At 57.0% G+C, this 22,707-nt stretch overlaps 1 protein-coding gene across 8 annotated transcripts in view; it reads left to right on the top strand.

The window, feature by feature from the left end:
• ATP2B3 (ATPase plasma membrane Ca2+ transporting 3) overlaps positions 1 to 22,707 on the top strand; it is a 59,485-nt gene that overhangs the window by 21,162 nt on the left and 15,616 nt on the right. For 4 of the 8 annotated variants that reach the window (XM_086389606.1, XM_086389604.1, XM_086389602.1 and 1 more), the window contains exons 3-20: positions 882 to 1,079; positions 1,316 to 1,573; positions 1,779 to 1,904; positions 2,028 to 2,153; positions 4,872 to 4,913; positions 6,021 to 6,185; positions 6,475 to 6,689; positions 7,174 to 7,416; positions 7,741 to 7,982; positions 10,270 to 10,504; positions 15,163 to 15,342; positions 15,459 to 15,546; positions 16,230 to 16,336; positions 17,148 to 17,339; positions 18,713 to 18,926; positions 19,647 to 19,858; positions 21,020 to 21,127; positions 22,486 to 22,668. In XM_086389606.1, the coding sequence (XP_086245732.1) occupies positions 882 to 1,079; positions 1,316 to 1,573; positions 1,779 to 1,904; positions 2,028 to 2,153; positions 4,872 to 4,913; positions 6,021 to 6,185; positions 6,475 to 6,689; positions 7,174 to 7,416; positions 7,741 to 7,982; positions 10,270 to 10,504; positions 15,163 to 15,342; positions 15,459 to 15,546; positions 16,230 to 16,336; positions 17,148 to 17,339; positions 18,713 to 18,926; positions 19,647 to 19,858; positions 21,020 to 21,127; positions 22,486 to 22,668 (3,134 nt within the window). The remainder of the gene's footprint in view (positions 1 to 881; positions 1,080 to 1,315; positions 1,574 to 1,778; positions 1,905 to 2,027; positions 2,154 to 4,871; positions 4,914 to 6,020; positions 6,186 to 6,474; positions 6,690 to 7,173; positions 7,417 to 7,740; positions 7,983 to 10,269; positions 10,505 to 15,162; positions 15,343 to 15,458; positions 15,547 to 16,229; positions 16,337 to 17,147; positions 17,340 to 18,712; positions 18,927 to 19,646; positions 19,859 to 21,019; positions 21,128 to 22,485; positions 22,669 to 22,707) is intronic. The other 4 variants (XM_086389609.1, XM_086389605.1, XM_086389603.1 and 1 more) reach the window with 1 other exon arrangement.

Below are 22,707 nucleotides of genomic sequence, written 5' to 3'. Positions count from 1 at the left end.
ACGGGCTGGGATCCCAGCCCTTCTGGTTGCCCCACCCCAACTGCCGCCCCTCCGCACTGGAGGCCATGGGAGTTGTAGCTCCTTAGGGCTGGCAACTGCAAGCCACGGAGTCCATGAGGTGTCAGTGTGGGGCCAGGCACTTGGGGGCGCCGAAAAGCCAGAAAGCTTTGGGGCGGAGGGGTCCTGTGGAACGGCCTGGAAGGAAGCCGAAGCCCAAGAGCCGAGGTGGGACCAGGGCACTGTGTCTGCCGCTGGGGTAGATGGCCAAGCGTATGTTTGGCCTTGGGAGGCAGTGGCCTGAATGCCAGTCCCATGTGGAAGCTTTCGCTGCCTTCAGGAATGAGCCTGAGGAGACTCACCCTGTGAAAGCAGAGATCCAAAGGCCTTGATGCTGACCTGGGTAGGAAGTGGGTTGTCCCAAGAATGAGAAGTCAGGCCACAGATTCTGAAATGAGTGCCTGGGGCCACCCCTTTGTGGGTGTGGATTTTGCACCCTGCATTCCCTCCCTGCCACCCCACACACAGCAGCTTGTGAGGATGCAGAGGGGGGTGTGAGCTCCTGGCCCCACCCAGACGTATGGGAGGGTGGTCCAGCCCTTCCTCATGCTAGGATCTCTGCGCTATCACGTGCTCGCACACCTGTGCCATCCAGACAGCTGGAGATGCTGCCTGCGCCCCCTATGTGCCCCCCAGGCTTTGCAGAAGGGCTCCAGGCGCTGGGCCAGTGCGGTTCTGCTTCCTGGGAGCTTTCAGTCTAGAAGGGGAGATGGGCGGATGTGGAGAAGGGACCGGGGCGGGGGGGGGGCGGGGGGGGCGGTGCGGGGCTGGTCTTTGCCATCGTCTCCGTCTGTGCCTCTGCTCTGCATCCCCGCACTACACAGGCCTGGCTGACAATGCCAACGACCTGGAGAAGCGCAGGCAGATCTACGGGCAGAACTTCATCCCCCCCAAGCAGCCCAAGACCTTTCTACAGCTGGTGTGGGAGGCCCTGCAGGATGTGACCCTCATCATCCTGGAGGTGGCTGCCATCGTGTCCCTGGGCCTCTCATTCTATGCACCGCCCGGGGAGGAGAGCGAAGGTGAGGGGTGGGGCGTGGAGGGGAGGGGCGCCGGGGGCGGGGTGTTGAGGGGGCGGAGCATGGGGAGGGGCGGACTCGGAGGGGCGGGGCGTGGAGGCACACGGCGGGGCCGAGGGCTGCACCACCGAGGGGCCGGAGGAGGGGAGGGTCCTAGGAGGTACCGGCACCAGGAAGGAGCCAGTGAAGGAATTCATCTGTCGCCTCCGTCCTTCCCTTCTGTCCTTGGGCGGGCGCAGCCTGTGGGAATGTGTCGGCTGGGGCCGAAGACGAAGGGGAAGCCGAGGCGGGCTGGATCGAGGGGGCCGCCATCCTGCTGTCTGTCATCTGCGTGGTCCTGGTCACGGCCTTCAACGACTGGAGCAAAGAGAAGCAGTTCCGAGGCCTGCAGAGTCGCATAGAGCAGGAGCAGAAGTTCACCGTCATCCGGAATGGGCAGCTCCTCCAGGTGCCCGTGGCCACGCTCGTGGTGGGAGACATCGCCCAGGTCAAGTATGGTGAGTGCACCCAGGGCAGCACCTCCAGCACACCCAGCTGGGTGCTTCTGTGGGCCTGGTTCCCTGGCAGCTGGACGACAGGACTGGGGATGGGTGGCTACCCAGGCCCAAGGGGACATCCTCTGGGAGTGGTGGGAGGCAGTGGGGAGGAAGGCTGCTCAGACGCACAGACGGTCTGTGGTTCTGGCTGCCTGGCCGACCTTAGGAGACCTGCTGCCTGCCGATGGCGTGCTCATCCAGGGCAACGACCTCAAGATCGATGAGAGCTCCCTGACGGGCGAGTCGGACCATGTGCGCAAGTCGACAGACAAGGACCCCATGCTGCTGTCAGGTGAGCCCCAGGGGAAGCAGGGCTCCTGGTCCTGGGACGCCTGGGACAAGACCTGGAGGTGCTGAGCGTGCCTCCCAGCCCATGGTACAGATGTCTGTCTCAGCCTCTGTGTTGCTGTGCCAGGCACTCATGTCATGGAAGGTTCTGGAAGAATGGTGGTGACGGCTGTGGGTGTGAATTCCCAGACGGGCATCATCTTTACCTTGCTTGGAGCTGGTGGAGAGGAGGAAGAGAAGAAGGATAAGAAAGGTAAGGCAGCACTAACCGTTGTATGAAGCCTGCTCTCTCTTCTGAGCCTGCCTTCTGGTGGTCCCTCGCTCAACCCGTCCCTGCTCTGGCACTGACGAGAACCAGCCCTCGGCGGGTGGGAGCCCATACCCTCTCTCCTGGAATTCCTTTTGGAGGCCCCTCTTCTGAGGTCTTTTCCCCAAAGCCAGCACGTTGGGGCCCCCAGTCTTGTGTGAGACAATTTCCTTTGGGTGGCTGTGCCCTGAAGGCTTTCGGGAATATGTGCGCGGGCGCAGGTGTACCGGGGTGTGGGGACAGCCCTGCTTGAGCAGGAAGGGAGTTGGAGGGCAGAGACCAGCCACCCTGGCTTGGGAGAGTGCTTCAGGGCCATCCTTGAGGGGGGGGGGTGTTCAGCCCCCATGGTGAGGTGCTGAGGGTCCCAGGCCACCATGACAGCTAGGTGTCACAGCTGAGGTGGAGGGCTCCCAAGTAGGAGGGCCTGGGCACCCTAAGGGCCATCACGGCAGAGGAAGCTGAGAGGGGGCTGGGGTCCTCACCCCAAGGGAAAGCACTGTCGAAGGACAGATGTCTTCAGAGATCCCAGCTCTGTATCCAAACTGGCACATGGCTACCCAGCTGCCTCCCCTTGCCACCATCCTGAGCCCCATACATGGCAGGTGACCCCTGCAGTCCTCACAACATCTGCTTACAATTCACCTTGCACTGACCTGGATCTCCCCTTAGGCCACTCCTGTGACAAAGCAGGTAAGGAATGGCGTTTGCTCCATGTGCATCCCACCTCTGAGTGAAGCCCCCTGAGCCCACTAGAAGTACAAAGACACACACTGGTACAGAGGGACCATGTGCCAGATGCCTGTAGCCAGGGTCCTGCAGACATAGGCAGTGGGTCACCAGTCACCAGCTCCACCCCAGTCAATCAAGGCCACTGGGCCTTGAGCGCAGGTGGGCTCAGTCTGCCAGCCCAGGAACACGGGGACAGGTCAACTTAAGGAAAGACTTCCTCATGTCCCCCTTCCTGGGCCACTGTGTTCCTTGGAGGAGATGGTGAGCTGCTATTGCCTAGAGGCTTCCCAGGGCCCCAGGTCCTGGCAGCCTGGGCCTGGGTTCCCTTCGTGGGTTCCCCTCCCTGCAGGGCTCAGCCCAGTGTCTCTGCACAGGCAGCACCCTGGGGCCCCCAGGACTGCCAGTGGGTGGGTAGGCAGGCCCCGGGCCTCCCCTAGGCTGGACTGGAGTCCCCAGTGACCCTCCAGTGACATCCTGATGGCTGCTTGGCAGGTCGCCCCCCTCCACGTTCCTTCCCGGGCTCCTCCCCTCCCACTAGGTCCCTTCAATGTCAGAGGCCTGAAGGCCTTGGTCCTAGGCCCCTTATCTTTGACCTCCAGCTCCCTGGGTCCCCACAGCCCCGGCTCCTGTCCCCCGCTTGCTATGTCAGGTAGAAGGTATCTCTAGCACCTGGCTTCCTAGAGGAAGGGAGCCCCGAGGGGAAGCTGACCTGGCCAGGCTCTGGGAGGGGGCGTTGTATCCACTACTGCGCACTGGAGATTGGAAGGTGGGGTCTCACTCTCTCCCCACCTCCACTGTGATCCATCCTGCCTGCGGGCTTAGCGCTCCCTGACCACCAAAGCCTGTTTCTTGCCTTCTGGCCTGACTCCTCGTGGTCCTCTTTGGGCTGACTTGTCTTTCCTCCTCCTCCCCTCCCTTGGCTCCTGACCCCTCTGCAGGCCAGGTCCAGCCGTCATCTTCTGGCTGGGCTCATCTCAAACCTCCCTCCCTCCTCCAGAAGGCTCCCCCCATCACAGAGCAATACACCTTCCTCGTGCTGGATTGTCACCCACCCCTTCGCCTCTGAACGCACCCAACCAACCCCCCATCAGGGTGGGGAAGGAGCCTCTCTTGATTGCCTGGAACCCCCCCAGACTACACAGGATCTCCAGTGATCATGAGCTATTCTGTGGGGGCTGACGAAGCAGCCACGCAAGCCCTTCCTGCCTGGGATCAGTGGTCTTTGGATGTAGGGCTGTCTGTGTATGGCTTCTGGAGAGCTCTCCTGGGTGTAGGTGAAGCAAGAGGAGCTGGCGTACAGAACCCGAACCCCCAAGCCTGAAGCCCCTCACCTGCTGGCTCTCCTGAGCCCTCCCAGTGGGACAGTCCTTGCCAACCTTGCAAACCAGAGGCACGGCTGGCACCGTTTACATTGACACGGGGAAGCCAGTCACTGCCACCATTCCTAGCAGGCAGCTTCAGGCTTTATGGTGGCAAAGCACATCAGCAAAGGATCCCCGCACAGATCCACCTGGGGTCCAGCCCTGATGCTCCCTCCAGTGCTGTGGGTGTCCTGAACCTGGCCAACTCCTCTCCCTCCACAGCTGTGCTGTGTAGAAAGCTGATCTCTAGGCCACTGGGCTTAGGAACCATCTAGGCCAGGGAACCGCAACCCTCCGAGCCCTGGATAGATACCGCTCCATGTAGGACCTGGGCTGCACAGCAGGACATGAGCCGTTGTCTTCCATGAAAGCGGTCTCTGGGGCTAGGAAGGTTGGGGACCACCGATCTAGGCAAACCCTTTGTGCTGGTTCTGGCCCATGGGTTCACCGCCCACCCCTCCTCCCGCACACACTGGCTGCAGTGTCTTGTGCCCCGCTGTCCCATGTGCGTGTGTGTTACCAGGGCCACGTGGTGTTCTCAAGTCTCCGTGTCTGTCGTTCCTCTCCGTTGTAGGCAAGCAGCAGGATGGGGCGATGGAGAGTAGCCAGACCAAAGGTAATGGGCGCTCTGCACTCAGGATGGGTGGCAGAGGGTGCCAGGCAGGGTGGGGGGGGGGCGCCCACCTCCGCTGCAGGGGCAGGACCTGGAGGCCAGGTGAGTGGGGTGGGCAGCCAGTCAGCAGACCCTGCCAGGAGTGCACAAAGATGGCCCATGAGCTCGCATCCTGGTGAGGGATCTGACGCTCCAGAAGACTCACCCAAGACCTTGTGGGGCCAATGGGTTCCCGGCTCATTGGCCTTTCTGCTGAGGCTTTGAGGCCTGCTGCCCTCTTGGATGAGGCAGACAAAGAGTTCAGAGGCTGCTGGTGGTTGGACGGGTGCTTGGGACTGGAGGTTAGTCCAATGGCCAGGGCTCAGGCTGGGACAGGGAGTGGCAGACTGCATTGGGGGCAGAGGCTAGAGTGGTCCAGCTAGGTGGGATGTTGAGTGTCACTGAGGCTGCAGCTAAAGGGCTAGGAGATGGGGCCACAGGGATTGGCTGACCCCACAAGGTGGCAAGAGGCGTGCAGAGTCACTGAGAGCCCGTTGAGTGGAGACAAGGATGAGTGGCAGCGTTGGGTGCCCCCTCTGGGTGGTGGAGGGACCATAAGGGGTGGTGAGGAACACAGCACCACTAAGTTAGTGTGCACCAGGGGAGCTGTGACGGGACTGCTAGTTCCAGAGAGGAGGTGGACAGACAGCTAGTAGAGAGGAGCAAAGGCCTGAGCCAAGAGCAGGAGAGGACAGCACGGGGATTCTTGGGCCTCCCTGAGGGGAGTGGGGACATGGCTTCGACGCCAGTGTGCCAGAGTCAGCTCTGGGTTCTGGAACATTCCATGGACCCCAGGTCTCCGCTCTTGGGTATTGAGGCTTGGGGCATCACAGGACCGGCCACTCTGTGTGCATGCCCCAGTTAGCAGTGCTTCTGTCTGTCTTCTCTCCCCCTGCGAGGCCCCGAGAGGAGCATCTCGGTCCTGCCCTGGACAGCGCCCACTTCAGGAGGGCCTGGGCTGATGAGAGAGGAGGGCTGGCGTGCCATTGCTTGCCCTGTGAAAGCCCCCCTTGTAGCCGTCACCCCAGCAAGCAGGTCCTAACCTTGGCTTCGGGCTTCTCCTTTGTACAGCAAAGAAACAGGATGGGGCTGTTGCCATGGAAATGCAGCCCCTAAAGAGCGCAGAGGGCGGGGAGATGGAGGAGCGGGAGAAGAAGAAAGCCAATGTGCCCAAGAAGGAGAAATCAGTCCTTCAGGGAAAGCTCACCAAACTGGCCGTGCAGATTGGGAAAGCAGGTGGGGGCCGTCGATGGGGTAGCTGGGGGGCCACCTGGTGGGCAGGGAGGATGCTGGGTTCCTGGGCTTGAGGCTGGGCCAAAGAGAACAAGTGGGCAAGTGAAAAGGGATGGGGACCATGGGCCAATCAGCCAGGGGACCGGCCAGGGACACATGACAGCCTTCAGGGCCCACTTCCGCCTCTTCTGGTGAGGATGGACTGTGACCCTCCAAGAATCCAGGGACAGGCTGCAGCATCCCTTATCTCTTCCGTCTTGCTCTCCCTTCCTGCCTCTACTGCCTGTGGCAGGGCTGGTGATGTCCGCCATCACTGTTATCATCCTGGTCCTCTACTTTGTGATCGAGACCTTCGTCATAGACGGCCGGATGTGGCTGGCGGAGTGCACGCCTGTCTACGTGCAGTACTTCGTCAAGTTCTTCATCATCGGTGTCACCGTGCTGGTTGTGGCTGTCCCGGAGGGCCTGCCTCTCGCTGTCACCATCTCCTTAGCTTACTCTGTCAAGGTAATAAAATCAACACACCATGGATACGAATCCCATGGTACCAGGATACAGAACCAGGACTCGAGGCACAAAGCCCTTAAGCAGCCTGAACAAGCAAGGACCAGATAAAGTTTGGGATCGCTCAGGGGCAGAATGGGGGGCAGGGTGGCGAGCAGGGATGCAGAGCTGGGTTTGGACATCCTTGCCCAACCCGGCCTCCTGGACATGGGGGCACCACGAGCCAGCATCTGCCGGATGAGGGCAGGGTCCCAGGGGGGCAGGGAGTTGAGATGGGGGAAAAGATGAAGGACGACCCCTAGGACACAGGGGGGGAAGGCAAAGATCATGGTGGGTGGGGAATCCAAAGGGCCTGCCTGAGAGGGGGCACCGGGCAGGGGCATCATCCTGGCCCATCTGAGCTGTGTTTCTTGCTCCCTCACCCCCTGGGCCAATCCCCTCCCCCAGGACAGCTAGCTACCCAAGCCTCCATCTGTGCCCTTTACAGAAAATGATGAGGGACAACAACCTGGTCCGCCACCTGGATGCCTGCGAGACCATGGGCAATGCCACAGCCATCTGTTCTGACAAGACGGGCACACTCACCACCAACCGCATGACCGTGGTGCAGTCCTACCTTGGGGACACCCACTACAAAGAGGTTCCAGCCCCCAGTGCCCTGACCCCCAAGATCCTCGACATCCTGGTCCATGCCATCTCCATCAACAGTGCCTACACCACCAAAATACTAGTGAGCTGGGAGCCAGCGGTGGGCGGGCCCAGGCAGGGGCGGCAAAGCATGGCTGCTGGGTGGGCTGTCGCCAGGGGCTGGCTAGGTTCTCTTAAGGACATTTTTGAGCAGGGCCACAATCATTTCTGGGGTTCTGGGCTCCCTCCTCATCTGTGGACCCTGGGCAGGGCCTGTAGGTTCTGGAAGCCCTTCACAGCCCAGTGAATGGAGGGAAAGCTGCCCATCTAGTCCATGCTGGAGGCCAAGGCTGGCCTGGGGTCCAAGGACAGTAAGGTGGGTGGACTTGGGGCCCCCAGGGCCATGTTGGTTCTCCTCACCTCACAGCCTCCAGAGAAGGAAGGCGCCCTCCCACGCCAAGTGGGCAACAAGACGGAGTGTGCTCTGCTTGGCTTTGTCCTGGACCTCAAGCGCGACTTCCAGCCGGTGCGGGAGCAGATTCCCGAAGATAAGCTTTATAAAGTGTACACCTTCAACTCGGTCCGCAAGTCCATGAGCACGGTCATCCGCACGCCTGATGGTGGCTTCCGCCTCTTCAGCAAGGGCGCCTCAGAGATCCTGCTGAAAAAGTGAGTGGATGAGACGGGCTAGCCAAAGGCTATGGCGTTTCTGGTTTTCCTATTGCAATAGACAGTAGCCTGAAACTGGCCCTTTTAATCACTTTAAAGTGCATTCAGTCCCAGAACAAGTTGATAACCCCAAAGGAAACCCCGTGCCTATCCCCATCACCCCAGTTCTTGCAGGAGACTCGGGTTCAATTCCTGGGTCGGGAAGATCCCCTGGAGAAGGAAATGGATCTACTCCAGTATTCTTGCCTGGAAAATCCCATGGACAGAGGAGCCTGGTGGGCTACAGTCCATGGGGTCACAAGAGTCGGACACGACTTGGTGACTAAACAACCAAACAAATAACCAACAACATCTGCTTTTTTGTTTGTGAATTTACCTATTACAGACATTTCATATGAAGGGATCATACAGGATGTGTCACTTTGTATCTGGCTTCTTTCACGGAGCGTGGTTTGCAAGGTTCATCTGAATTGCAGCCCTTATCAGTGCTTCATCCCTTTCTGCAACGGAATAACATTCCATTGCATGGACAGACCACCCTCTACTTATCCAGTTGTCCTGTTGGCAGACCGTTGAGTTGTTTCCACCTTTTCGCTACCGTGAGTTGTGCCACTTTGAAGGCTTGCGTAGAGTTTCTGCTTAAACACGTATTTTCAGCTCTCTTGGGTATATTCCTGGGAGCAAAACTGGTAACTCCATGTTTCATCTTTTGATGAATGCCAAACGGTTTTCCTCAGCAGCTGTCCCACTTTACCTTCCCATTATCAGTGCCTAAGGGTTCTAGCTTCTCATCCTCACTGAGTTATTACCTGATTATTGTTGCTGCTGTTGTTAGAGCCATTGGGATCGCGTGGCAGTTTTGACCTGCATTTTGCTGATGACTAGGGATATTGGTGCCTTTTCATGCGCTTATTGGTCATTTGTTTAGCTCTTTTGGAGGAATGTCTATTCCAGCCCTTACCCATCTTGGATCTGAATTCTTTGTCATTTTATTGTTGAGCAGTGAGAGTTTTCTGTACATTCTGAATATTAGATTCTTAACACATATCTGATTTCAAAGCATTTCCTCCCATTCTGTGGGCTGCTGTCTTTTCACTCCCTTGATAGATTTCTTGTTCCCTATCTTGATTTGTCCTTGGGTGCACAAATGTCTTTCAATTGGGAAGTCCAATTTATCGCTCCTCTTTTGTTGCTTCTGCCGGGTTCCTTGTAGAGGTTAGTGATGTTCTCAAGGTGATAGCGGTAATAGCAGCACAACTATGAATATACTAGGAGGAATTGCACGGGTGAATCATGTGCTGTGTGAATTAGATCTCAACGGAGCTGTTAGGAAGACTGAGGCAGTGCCCTGCCAAGTGCCCTGCCTGCCCCTACCCCTCAGCATTCACACCTTCCCTTGGCCTTGACCTCTGCAGCCCTCAAGCACCCTCCCCCGCCCACCTGGCTCCTCAGCTGCCTTCTCCAGAGGAGCTGCCTTCTAAGACTTGACCTAATTGTACCTCAGTGCTCACCCCTCCCCCCACCCCGCCTCCTTCTGGAGCCTTCAGGACAAAGGCCTGAGCAGAATCTCCACAACCAACATTTTTTCCTTCCTCACCAGTCTTCTTGGGGCCTCCACTTGTCCAATGGCCATGCCGGCCCCCGGGGATCAGGTTTCCTTTGCTCCTTCCTTTTCTGTGCCCAAATCCTGTCAGCCCTCCCCGTCCCAGCCTTTCTGGAGCCTTGGGTTTTTGCTAACATCCCCCTTCTTGCCCCAAAGCTCAACAGGGCAAACGCAACACACACACACACACCCGCCAGGTCCCATTGAATGTGCAAAGATGTGCTGCACAAGTGTCTGAGCTCCTGGCTCCCGGGGAAACAGAGTACCATCAACCTGGTGCCAGAACCAGAAGTCCTCAGTCAAGGTGTGGGCGGGGTCACCCTTCCTGGAAGACCTCCAGGGTAGGATGCTCCCTGGCGTGTCTCCTTGGTCTTCTTTGGCTTGTAGCTGCATCTCTCCAGTCTCTGCTTCCATCATCACACAGCCTTGTCCCTGTGTCTGTGTCTCTATGTGTTCACTCCTCTTTATAAGGACAGCAGGAATTGGATTGAAGGCCCACACTCATCCAGGATGACCTCATCTTAACTTGGCAACAAGCCTCTTTCCAAATAAGGTCACATTCTGAGGTTCTGGTGAGAACAAGGTGGGGGGTCTCCTAAGCCCCAGCAGCAGCAGAGCACCACCCCCCTCGGAGAAACCCTTTACCCTGCCTCACACCAGCTCCTCCCGCTCCATCCGCCCCAGGTGCACCAACATCTTGAACAGCAATGGGGAACTCCGCAGCTTTCGCCCTCGGGACCGGGACGACATGGTGAAGAAGATCATCGAGCCGATGGCCTGCGATGGGCTCCGCACCATTTGCATCGCCTACCGGGACTTCACCGCCACCCAGGAGCCCGACTGGGACAATGAGAACGAGGTGGTGGGCGACCTCACCTGCATAGCCGTCGTGGGCATCGAGGACCCTGTGCGGCCCGAGGTAGCTTGTCAGGATGGCTGAGGGAGCCGTTCTTGTCTGCATGGGGCCTCGGCCTTGAGACACAAATGCAAGGAGGGGACTGTGCCTTCCTCCTGTCCTCCTGGCCATCACGACCCTCCCTGCCAGGCTTTCTAGGTAGAACACACGGCAGCCAGCCAGCCAGAGTTGGACCAGGTGAGGAAGGTGGACGATGGCAGAGCCTCGGGGGCATGGCGGCCATGGCCCAGTTCAGACCTCCCAGGCGTGCTGGAGCCCCCTTGTCCTCTGGTGCTGGCGCCCTTCAGGAGGCTCTGTACTGCCCTCTGGAAGGTCCCCTCTGGCTTGGCATCCATGCCTGGCTCAGGTTCTGCTCTCCCAGGGGAGAGAGGGCAGCAGGTAGAACCCTGATGGCTGCCAAGGCTAGCAGAAGTGATGGACCAGAGGGGATGATGAGGAGGGGAGGGAGGAGCCAGGGACAGCTGACTGGGCTCTGGTTCAGAGAACTGGGTACATGGTACTTGGGGAGCGCTGGGAGAGAGGAGGACAGTTCTCAGCTGAAGCTTTGATTGGGGCTGAGTGGGGTTCCGGACATCCCTATGGAGAGGTCACATGGTTAGGTGGAAAGCTCAGAGCAAAGGTCCTGGCCAGAGGGACATTGTCCGGAAGTGACTTTACATGACTTAGGGTCATGAGGGTAGCCGAGCAGACGGTGGGAGAAGCCTGCAAAGGAAAGGGCCAGGCAGGGAGGTGAAACCATGGGAAACGTGTTGGCTGGAGCAAGAGGGCGGGTAGCCCACCCCACCCTGAGCTAAGCAGGTCCTGTGGGATGGCACAGGGAGCCAGTGCTTGGAGATGACTTCACTCAGAGCTTTCTTGAACAGGAAACACACCAACAGGGTAGAAGCTAATCAGGGCCTAGAGAGGAAGAGCAATGGGGAGAGGTGCATGTCCTTCAAGATGTGAAACCCCATCTTGGAGGAAGAGAGCCTACTAGACTGGCCCTGGAGTGGGCCCAGAGAAGGTGGGCAGTGGGTGGAGCTTCCCAGGAGAGCAGGATGAGAGGGTGCCATTGAGGGTGGTAGGGCCACCCCAAGGGACCCAGAGAACAAGCCTTTCCCCTCACCAGACCAAGGAGAAACTTTGAGGCAAAGAGGAGGGCTGTGTCCAGACAGCAAGCTGAGTCCTAAGGCCATGTGGCCCTTGCCTAGACTGACGGCCTCCCCCTCTGAACAGAGCCATTCACCACTGCTGTCCCCAGTGTCAACGGCAACAGCTCTACACTTTTCTACCCAGCTATCACAGACAGAGGAAGATGAGGTTCCCAGATTCCCAGGGCCATGGCCAAGGCCATGTCCACAGCATCATAACCAGGCCATCCGGCCCTTCCACCTCAGCCCCCTGGGCCAAGGAGCCCTTCCAGTTTCCCCTCATTTCCCCCATAAATATTCATTGCAAACTGAAGCTCTGGTCATCAATACAAGGTTGGAGGCCTGAGATGTATGCATACATCCTAAGACAGAACCGCAGAGGCAGGTCCAAGGTGGCTTGAGACTGGGGACTGGGGTGGGGGCTAGATGGAACAGTCCAGAAGGCAAGCATGTGGGTGGGGCAAGGCCTAGACCTTTCCCTGTTGGTGCTCTTCTCAGAGATACATTAAAAAAAAAATAATAAGTCTTCATCTTAGAAAAAACCTGGATAAAATTTCCAAGAAGGTCACCACGAAGGCTCAGCCTCAGTGGCTGCCCCAGTGGGCTGAATCAGAGGGGGAGAGCGCCTTCGAGGCAAAGTAATGGGGTGCTTGTTTAAGAACCAGAAATCGCCTTGGTAAAGGGGCCCTGGGGGCAAGATGGCTCATCTCTGGCTGGAGAATGGCTACATGAGAGGCTGGGCAGCAGGTGGCAGCAACACAGCCAGGACGGGGAAGCCAGGCAGGACGCCCTCCCCCCCCCCGACCATGGGGACCAGCCAGCAGGCGGTGGCCAAGGAGGACACCCTGTGTCCCAATGGCAGGCAGGAAGACCGATGGCACTGTTAGACTTGCCAGGATGTCTGTGGGCCTGGGACAGCTGCAACCCAAAGGTGGCCTGGCAGTGGCATGTCTCTGCCCCTGGGGGATCACTTGGCCCCTGTAGGCATGCTGTATTTATGCCAGAGGGGTGCGGGGGCTCATGCAAACATGAAGCCACCAGGCATCAGTGGACCAGGGCTGTGTCCATTGGGACAGCAGGGAGGCAGGTGAGGAAGGACAGTCACCCGATGAGGGAGAGGGCACCTACAGACGGAGGGGAGCTTCCTGCTACCTGCCTGGGAGGCCAAGGGTCTTTCAGACCAGACAGGGAGCCAGCGGGGCCACAGCCACGTGGAGACAAGCAGAGGCTAGATCGAAGATCCACGTGCTCAGGCACGTCATGACCACTGGGTGACAGCAGAGAGCCAGCTACCAGACGCTTCAGAGCCAGGAGGGAACTTGCTGGGAGGGTGTCTCCAGGCAACTCCCAAGGATCCCCAAAAAGCAGAAACGGTCCTGGATCGAGGCTAAGCAAGGAGACACACACATTATGGAGGGGGCGGGATGCAATGCCCCTTCCCGGGGCTGGGGCTTCTAGGCCACTTGGCAGGATGTGTAAGGTCACTCTGTCCCAGTCCTGGATACCCATCCTCTCCCTACTCTCTCCATGGCAGAAATCACAGCCACCACCCCCTGGTTTGGGAGGCCCTCAGCCTCCCAAGTGCCCCGATGTGCCAGGCCAGGGCTCCCCCACAGCCCACCTGGCCCAGCCTACCGGCCACCTGCCCTGAGGTCTCATGGATGCTCTGCCCCCCACCCTTGGCCCATGCTTCCCCGGCCACCACACATGTGTGTTCTGGATCACCCCTCTGTCCCCAGTGCCCAGGCCCAGTCGCCAGGCCACACCTGGGACATGGCGGGCTCTCTCACTCTCTGTCCCCAGGCTCACATTGTCCCCAGGCTCACATTGTCCCCTGGGCTTCCAGCAGTGCCCACTGGGAGCTCACAGAGGGTTGTGCTGGGGCCAGCGGACACAAGGGTCTCCCCAGGCTGCACCCCATGCCAGGGCCCCATCTGGGCATGTCACAGGCCTAGGTCTCACCTCCTAATCCAGTTCCCTGAGCTCTGAGCCTCCTGTCCCCTCCTGGCCCTCAGGCACTGTCACCCTGGCTCCCCTCCACACTGCCATCTCAAGGCTCACCAGCTCATCCTCATCGAAAAAACAAGAGTGTCTCCACTCTCTGGGACAGGAGCACCACCTCCTAGTTGGTCTCCACTCCCTACAGCCCATTTTCCCCTCAGCACCAGAGGGATCTCTTGTTCTGTCTTTTCTGGAATCTACTCTTACATTAGGAAAATGGAGATGTGAGGAACCATAGCGATGGCCCATTTCTGCCTGAGAACACCTAATCATGTCAACCCTATGGCTCTAAAAGTCTTGAAAGTGAAAATGTTCATTACTTAGCTGTCTCTGACTCTTTGAGACCCTCTAGACTAACCCACCAGGCTCCTCTGTCGATGGGATTCTCCAGGCAAGCATACTGGAGTGGGTGGCCATTTCCTTCTCCAGGGGATCTTCCCCACCCAGGGATCAAAGCCGCATCTCCTGCCTTGCAGAAAGATTCTTTACCAAAGTTAGTCTTGTGTTAGTCGCTCAGGAGTGACTGACTCTGTGACCCCATGAACTATAGCCCCCCAGGCTCCTCTGCCCATAGGATTCTCTAGGCAAGAATACTGGAGTGGGTTGCCATTTTTTCCTTCAGGGGATCTTCCTGACTTAGGGATCAAACCTGCGTCTCTTACATCTCCTGCATTGGCAAGCAGATTCTTTACCACTGAGCCACATGGAAGCCCATCTGTGCGTGTATGTGTGTGTACGTGTGTGTGTGAATATATATATATATATATATATATATGTGAAAGTAACAGTCACTCAGTCATGTCCAACTCTTTGCGACCCCATGGACTATACAGTCCATGGAATTCTCCAGGCCAGAATACTGGAGTGGGTAGCCTTTCCCTTCTCCAGGGGACCTTGCCAACCCAGGGATCAAACCCAGGTCTCCTTCATTGCAGGCAGATTCTTTAACATCTGAGCCACAAGGGAAGCTGTTAAAGTCTTAGGTTTTATATTATTTAAAAAATAAAATAAGAGATGCAGAGACAAGTCAATCAAGGCCTGAGAGGGGAGGCCCATGATGGCTCCTGCCATCCGATCTATGGGGCAACTGGGACCAGAAGTTCTTTTCTCATCCTTCTGGACCTCACAGATACGGTACCCCACCAGCTAGCCTGCTAATGGGACTGGACCTGGCTCAGCTGCTGTGGGTCTCCACTTCCCTGGTGGAAACTGGGTGATTTCTACAGTCACCTTGCTGGACACGGGCCCAGTGGTGCTGCTCAACAGCGTTCCCGTGGCTTCTCTTGGCCTTGTGCCTGGGGTCAGGGCCTGGGTCTGAGTTGTTGCTGCTCCCTGGGACTGGCACAGGGAAGAAGGCACCTGGTAGGGATGGGGAACCCTGCTCCCTGCAGGTCAGGCCACTTCCCCCACCACCTCCAGGCCCCATGGTGAGACAAGGGGCACCACAGATCTGGACGGAGGAAAGGCTAGAGCTCAGACACTGGTGCATCTGGCCTGGACAGCTGCACCCACCCATCTTATTCCTTGCAGGTCCCTGAAGCTATCCGCAAATGTCAGAGGGCTGGCATCACAGTCCGCATGGTGACAGGGGACAACATCAACACAGCTCGCGCCATTGCAGCCAAGTGTGGCATCATCCAGCCCGGGGAGGACTTCCTGTGCCTGGAGGGGAAAGAGTTCAACCGGCGGATCCGAAACGAGAAAGGCGAGGTAGTTCTCCGCCCATTAGTGCCCCGGCGGGTCCAGGGTTCTGGCACTTTCTTCACCCTGCCCCTTGGTTCAGCCCCTTCAAGACTCTGCAGCATCTACGTGCTTTCCCCTCCCAGATAGAACAGGAGCGTCTGGACAAGGTGTGGCCTAAGCTGAGGGTCCTGGCGCGATCATCTCCCACCGACAAACATACTCTGGTTAAAGGTAATGGAGTGGGCTCGCTCATCACCCTGCCTTCCCCCTGGCCCAGGTGGCATGACACAGGGGGGGTGTGGCTGTCACCTCGATTGTGGGTCGTCTGCTCCCAGATGCCCAGTGCTGAGCTTCCAAGCGGGTGTCTGGGCCCTGCCTAAGAAGCAGGCTACTCAGCTCTAGACACGTGGCTCCTGGAGATTTTGTCTCAGAGGAAATCACTATGTCCTCCCCAAACCTCAGTTTCCTCATTGGGAAAATGGGGATAATAATGGAGACTCCCTCCAAGGGCTGAGTGGCCAGAGCTCGCCCCTCCACTCCCTTGCACTCACAGTATGAATGGAAGATGCCAGTAGGGGCCAGCCTCTCATCGGAGCAGATGGGCAAACTGGGGCCCAGGAGAAGGAGACATTTTTCCAAGTCACCCAGTGCCAGGCCCCTGCCTTGTACCAAATCCCACTGCCCTGTATTGTCTCATTGGGTGAGGGACCTGGGTGGGAGAAGCAGGATGCAGCTGCCAATCAAGGCACAAGACTTGGTCCCAAAGGTGATGGAGTGTATGGAGAGTTGGAGGCAGTGGGCTTGGTGGCAATCTCAAAGGCTTTCCAGAGCCAACTGGCCTCCCACAGCCCCTGGGCTGGTCACCCGGGGCTGCAGATGGCAGGAGCCGTGCCCTGCCCCTACCTATGTTCCAGGGATCATCGACAGCAACACGGGTGAGCAACGGCAGGTGGTGGCCGTGACAGGAGATGGCACCAATGACGGGCCAGCCCTCAAGAAGGCAGATGTGGGCTTCGCCATGGTAAGCCACCTGCTGTGCCAGTCTGGGTCACCGTGCCAGGTGGTGCCCTGTGACAGAGGATGCATAAGCTTTGGGCAGGAATGTGGGAGCTAGCATTGAGGCAAGTTTCCAAGTGCCATACATTTCTTTCTCTCACGTCCTGACCACCTAGTCCTCTGCCAGTGATTTGTGCCAAGGTATTTGGTGTGATGGTACCCACGGTGACGAGGGACTGGCTGCATTGCTAGGGGGTCATGGGGACTTGCCTGCTGAGCATTTGCCTCACCATCTCCAGGTCCAGTCCGAGTGAACCTCAGCCCCAAGTATGATGAGCCGAGTCCCCACATGAGCTTTTCCTCTGTGCATCTCTCTCGTGGCTGAAATAAAGCTGGTTCTTTCTATAAAAACAGCTGAGCAGGGTGGCCTTGGCACAAAACGGGCTATGTTTGGCTGCCAAAGGCAGAAACCAAGCAAGGCCTCTCCCAGCCCACCTCAAAGGAGGGGCGCAGCCCTTGGAGTGCAGGCACCGGGGGCACAGAGCAGTCCTTCCCAGGGCCATATCCAGAGGGGGCCCAGCCCCAGCTCCGGACACTGAGGGAACCCAGCTGGGCAGCACCATGGTGACCTGTGTGGGCTGGGAAGCGGTGTTCTCTCTCTGGGATTCCCAGGGGCCCCTTACACAGGGACCCGACAGAAGACCAGGGGGAGGCCACTGCAGGTGTGGTGTCTTCTTCATTTGTGAGCAAAACTTCTGTAGTACGAGGACACGTTTGGAGTGAGCAAGGAGGGCTGGGGAAGGGGCCTGTGGACATGGTATGTGTGTGCCCCCCAGGGCATCGCAGGGACAGATGTGGCCAAGGAGGCCTCAGACATCATCCTGACGGACGACAACTTCACCAGCATCGTCAAGGCTGTCATGTGGGGCCGCAATGTCTACGACAGCATCTCCAAGTTCCTGCAGTTCCAGCTGACGGTCAACGTGGTGGCCGTGATTGTGGCCTTCACGGGCGCCTGCATCACTCAGGTGGGTGCTGGGGCTCTCCCTTCCATGACCACAGCTCTCCCACCTGGTGCACCTGGGCCTCAGGGCCCAGTGGTGGAAGCCAGGTTTTTCTTTGCTGCTGACTTTTTTTCCTTTTAGATAGAATTCACCTAACAAAAATTCACCGTTCAATGACTTTTAAGTACATTCACAGCACTGTGCCATCATCACCTCTGTCTAGTTGCATCATGTTTTCATCACCCTGAAGGAAGTGCCATCCTCATCAGCAGTCACTCCCCACTCGCCTTCCACCACTTCTGGGCATTTCAACTCCATGGAAGCAAATCATAGGTGGTCATTTGTGTCTGGCTTCTTCACTTAGCACAATGTTCTTAAGGTCCATTCATGTTGTAGTAGGTACTTTATTCCTATGGATGGCGGACTGATGTTCCATTGTATGGATAGACCACCTAGCTTTTCTGCATCCCTTCATCAGTGGGCATTTGGGTTGTTTACACCTGTGGCCACTGTAGACTTGTGTGTGCAAGTCTTGTCCTGTGTCTGCTGGGAACTCTGTGGTTAACCTCTGCAGGAGCCTCTTCCCCTTTTTCTGTCATCCAATTCTCCCCATTAGTGAGTATTCAGAATTTGTCTCTCTTTCAAAGGTATTTTTTAATTGAGATAAAATCCTCATAACATCCTCTGTACCATAATAGCCGTTTGAACCAAAGTGTACAATTCAGTGGTTTTTGATGCTGTCTCCATCTTATGCAACCGTTACCTATACCTGTACCCACTAAACAGCCACACTCCACTCTCCTCTCCCCCCACCCCTGGCACCCACCCATTTGCTTTCTGTTTCCATGGATCTGTCAGTTCTGGAAGTTTCATAGGAATGGACTCCTACAGGATGTCCTTGGTGTCTATCTTCTGTGAGGCTCATTTTTAACCAAGAAGTCAGAAGTGATGAGGAGGAAGGCCCAGTGCAGTTTCTACCTCTTCCTGGCCCATGGGCATGGGAGCACAGGAGAGCACCCATCCATCATGCTCTTTTATGGTCTGGGACAACTGACAAGGGGGTGGCAACCTCCTGCTAACAATTGGGACCACATCTTCTACATCAATGCCAGCAGGTGAGAGAAGTGAGACTAACAACATTTTAAGAGCAGCAATCTGAGAGCCAGCGAAAACTCTCTGCTCACCTTAAGGAAACATAGGGATAGAAATGTCAGAATGTTACGGGAAGGCTGGATTTGTTGCAATTTCACTTGAATTAAATTCCAGTGACATTGACCCCTAGCTGAGTTTCTTCCCAGGGCCAGTGACATTGACTCCTGCCTGAGTTTCTTCCCAGGGTGTGGGGGGGCCAGTGAGGGTTCCAGGCCCATGTTGGGGTGACTGGCTGCTCTCCACAGGACTCTCCTCTCAAAGCCGTGCAGATGTTGTGGGTGAATTTGATCATGGACACATTCGCCTCTCTGGCTCTGGCAACAGAGCCACCCACTGAGTCGCTGCTGCTGCGGAAGCCATACGGCCGGGACAAGCCCCTGATCTCACGGACCATGATGAAGAACATCCTGGGCCATGCCGTCTACCAGCTCACCATCATCTTCACCCTGCTCTTTGTCGGTAGGTTGATCCAGAGCCACATAGGTTCTGGCCCTGTGTAGCAGTGGAAGGGACAGGTACTTGGGAATCTGATTTCCAGTGAGGACCTCTCAGTCTTCACTTCACTGCTGTCCTGGGAGTTTTCTTCTGTGTCTGGCATCAGCAACTGTTATGCGATTCTTTTATTTACATGGAGTGGGATTGTCACTTCCTCTGTTTGTGGCCTCTCTGCCTGACATCAGGGGTCAGGTGACCCTTGGTGGCTTGGCTTTCAGCACACATTCCTGGGAGCAGACTTGAAGCTCAGTGTGGTGATGGTGCTGGCCGAGGGTAATACTCACGCAAAACGTCTTTTGGGGGCACCAAAAGACAGCCTCTGGGGATACTCTCATGGAACCTTTCTGTGCAATCTTGGGAGCAAAAGCTGTTCATGACTAAGCCAAGGTTGGTCCTTGTGACAGGACAGGCAGGGCAGAGGAGGGTCAGGCCTGCCCTGAGACTTCAGTTCCCATTCCTTCCCTAGCTCAAGTCAATGTGCAAATGGGTTTCATTGTCTTCACTCATGTCCTGGGGACACTCCTATCCTGGGTGACAGCCCCCGTGGTCAGGATCCAGCCTTTGCTGTGACCTAATGTGGATTAGCCCAGGGGTGCTAGGGGACTCATGACTTCCCCTGTATCACCCGGTGGGAGGTATCACCCACCTGGGTCCAGCTCTCCTCATGTGGCCCTGGGCTTGCAGGGGAGCTCTTCTTTGACATTGACAGTGGACGGAACGCTCCCCTGCACTCGCCACCCTCTGAGCACTACACCATCATCTTCAACACCTTCGTCATGATGCAGCTCTTCAACGAGATCAATGCCCGCAAGATCCATGGCGAGCGCAATGTGTTCCATGGCATCTTCAGCAACCCCATCTTCTGCACCATCGTGCTAGGAACCTTTGCTATCCAGGTAGGATGTGCGGCTCCACCGTTGGAAAAGGTGGGGGAGAGGGGACCATCACCCCACTCTCCACACCAGCCTTGGCTTCTCTTCCCCTCCTGCCCACATTCCCCAATGCCCAGCCCTCTGAGCATCTTCATCTTCAAAAGCCCTGAGGCCCCAGGCTCACCTGTTTAGTTCCAGAGGGTTTCAGTGGATCTTCCACAGAGCTGACCTCACAGGTTTTCTCACAGGTTTGCCACTCCCATATCTAGCACTCGATTCCTTGGCAAGAGGCCACCCTAGCTCCAGAAGTTTCCTGTGGTGATTCTCCCTGTGCCAGGCTGGTCACTCAGCTCTCCAGGAGGTGCTGAGCATTCAAAATCGGGGCATACTGATAGAAAATGTGAGGCAGAGTGAGGCCAATAGGCCAGTTTTTTTTTTCTTGCAGTTTTCAGAGGAAGGCCTGCCACACCATGGGAACACCTGGGGAAGAACCCAGGCTTCTCAGGAGGCAGAGGGAGAGTGGGGAACGGAGGCAGGACCTATGACGTTGGGGGAGCAGGCTGAGGGTCTGATGGTATGAATAATTTCTGGGCTCTGGGGTGTATGGCTGTCTACCTCATGGTCTAAGACCTGGCCCTGGGTAGTTAAAGCAGGAGGACACTGGCCTGGAGGGTGAGAGTCCAGGTACAGAGGGAGTTGGAGTGCAAGCTCAGGACCAGTTGGTCTGGAGTTAGAAAGCTCGCCCTTGGGAAGAGGCCACCTCCCATGGAGCAGTGATGAGGCTGAAGGAGGCCCATTGGAGTGTCCAGCACCTAGCACATTCAGACACCATGTCCACAGAAGCTGGGAACTTGGCTAGCACAGCCAAGCCACACCTGCATGCTGGAAAGAGGATGGTCCAGGGCACCAGGGTCAGCAGGCTCCTGGCAATAAGCAAGGCCCTGAGCCCAACTGGCACGACACCCACAGCCTGTGGTCAGCTGGTCTGGGAAGCTTTTTTTTAAGCACTGGCTGAGGGGGAGATGAAGGGAAGGAGCCTGGAGAAAGGAATTCTCCCATGAATGGCCTGTCTATCTGGGTGAATCAGGAGGCCCTCTGACTCCCTGAGCTGGGCCCACAGGCAGGGGTGACCCGAGGGCTAGAGGTGCTGGCTGGACCCACCTCTTGCCCACCCCTCTCCCACAGATTGTCATCGTCCAGTTCGGTGGAAAGCCCTTCAGCTGTTCCCCACTGTCCACGGAGCAGTGGCTCTGGTGCCTGTTTGTCGGTGTTGGGGAACTGGTCTGGGGACAGGTAAGCATCTGCCTCTGCCACTTTTCCAGCCCTGTGCTCCCTTCCCAATTGTCTGAGTAAGTGCAGACAGCCCAGGGGCTCCTGTCTTGCCTCTGGGACAGGCCATGACCTAGGTGCAAAGCCACAAGTGACGGTATCAGTGGAGAGCATGCAAACGAGCATGGCCGGGATGTGACAGACCCTGGTAAAACCACCTGCCACTCCCTTTTCCACAGTAGGAGTTGAAAATTGTGCTTTAGAATTGGGTAACTTGGAAGATGCTCACATATTTGAAGCTACACAATACCTCTGTGAACCTTCAAGAGGACAAGAGAACATCTCAAGGGAAATGAGGAAATCCTCTGAGCTGACAGCGGGCAAGTCTCACACTTCTGGCTCTGTGGCTGCAGCTAAAGCTAGTTCCTAGTGCCAAAGGTTACATTAGGAAGAAAGGGCTTGGGTACTGGGGCTGGGCAGAGGCCAGGAGGGGCCAGATCAGGCCCTGGGAACACAAGAGGACCCTAAGGATATTTCTCCAGAGTTCTAGAACATTGGTGTAGGAGGCTGAGTCCAGTATGTACTTTATCCTGTGTCTCAGGCCACCTCAGGCCACCACATCAAAGTATCATAGACCGAGCAGCTTCAACGTCAGATGTTACTGTCTGGAGGTTGGACATTCAAGATCAAGCTTACATAGGGCAGATCCAGGAGGGAGTGGGAATAGGCTTCTAGGTCCCCACCACAGGACTGTCAGCAGCACGATTTCTCCTAAGAGCCACATGTGACAATATGCAAGGATACCATCACCAGGGAAGTTCCCCTGAGCAGTGCCGTCTGGGGACTTGAGGGGGAGTCACTCCTGGAGGCCTGGAGCACCCATGTGGCTCACCTCATTTTCTTGATCTCTGGGCCCCAGAGGTCAAGCTGGTATATGAGGTCCAGGCCCCTGCCAGAAATCACACTGCCGTGATTTCCAGCATTTCCATGATTTCCAGTGGCATAGACCACCGGCCTCAAGATTTCCAGTGGCATAGACCACCGGCCCTCAGCCGCTGGCAAACCAAGACCCACTCATCAGGCAGGGCCCTAAAGGTCTCCTCCTAGGAGCCAGGCCAGAGCCAGACCTTGGTCTGGTAAGGTGAGTCCCTTATGTCACATACTGTGTGGAAAGGTGACATGCATTGCTCCTCTGGGCACACACTGCCCCCTCACTGGGAGGAAGCCTTGAGAAAGTAGCCAAGAATGGTGCAGAGCAGGCGGGGGGAGCGGCCTTGGCCTGGGTCTGAGGGAGGGCCAGTGTGGGTTCCTTTCTGGACCCAGCGGCCCTCCCACTTCTGACAGTCACTTCTGCCTGCTGTCCCTCACCTCCGGCAATCCAGGTCATCGCAACCATCCCCACCAGCCAGCTTAAGTGCCTGAAGGAAGCAGGACATGGGCCCGGGAAGGATGAGATGACTGACGAGGAGCTGGCTGAAGGAGAAGAAGAGATTGACCACGCCGAGCGGGAGCTCCGCAGAGGCCAGATCCTCTGGTTCCGGGGCCTCAACCGGATCCAGACACAGGTAAGCCACTGGGAGGCTTGGCCAGTCCGGCTCTCACGC

This window comes from Bos grunniens, chromosome X (genome assembly GCF_055505025.1).
Source record: "Bos grunniens cultivar Pamir isolate PY7600 chromosome X, Bosgru_T2T1.0, whole genome shotgun sequence".
Taxonomy (NCBI): Eukaryota; Metazoa; Chordata; class Mammalia; order Artiodactyla; family Bovidae; genus Bos; species Bos grunniens.
This window is presented reverse-complemented; position numbering and strand designations above follow the sequence as displayed.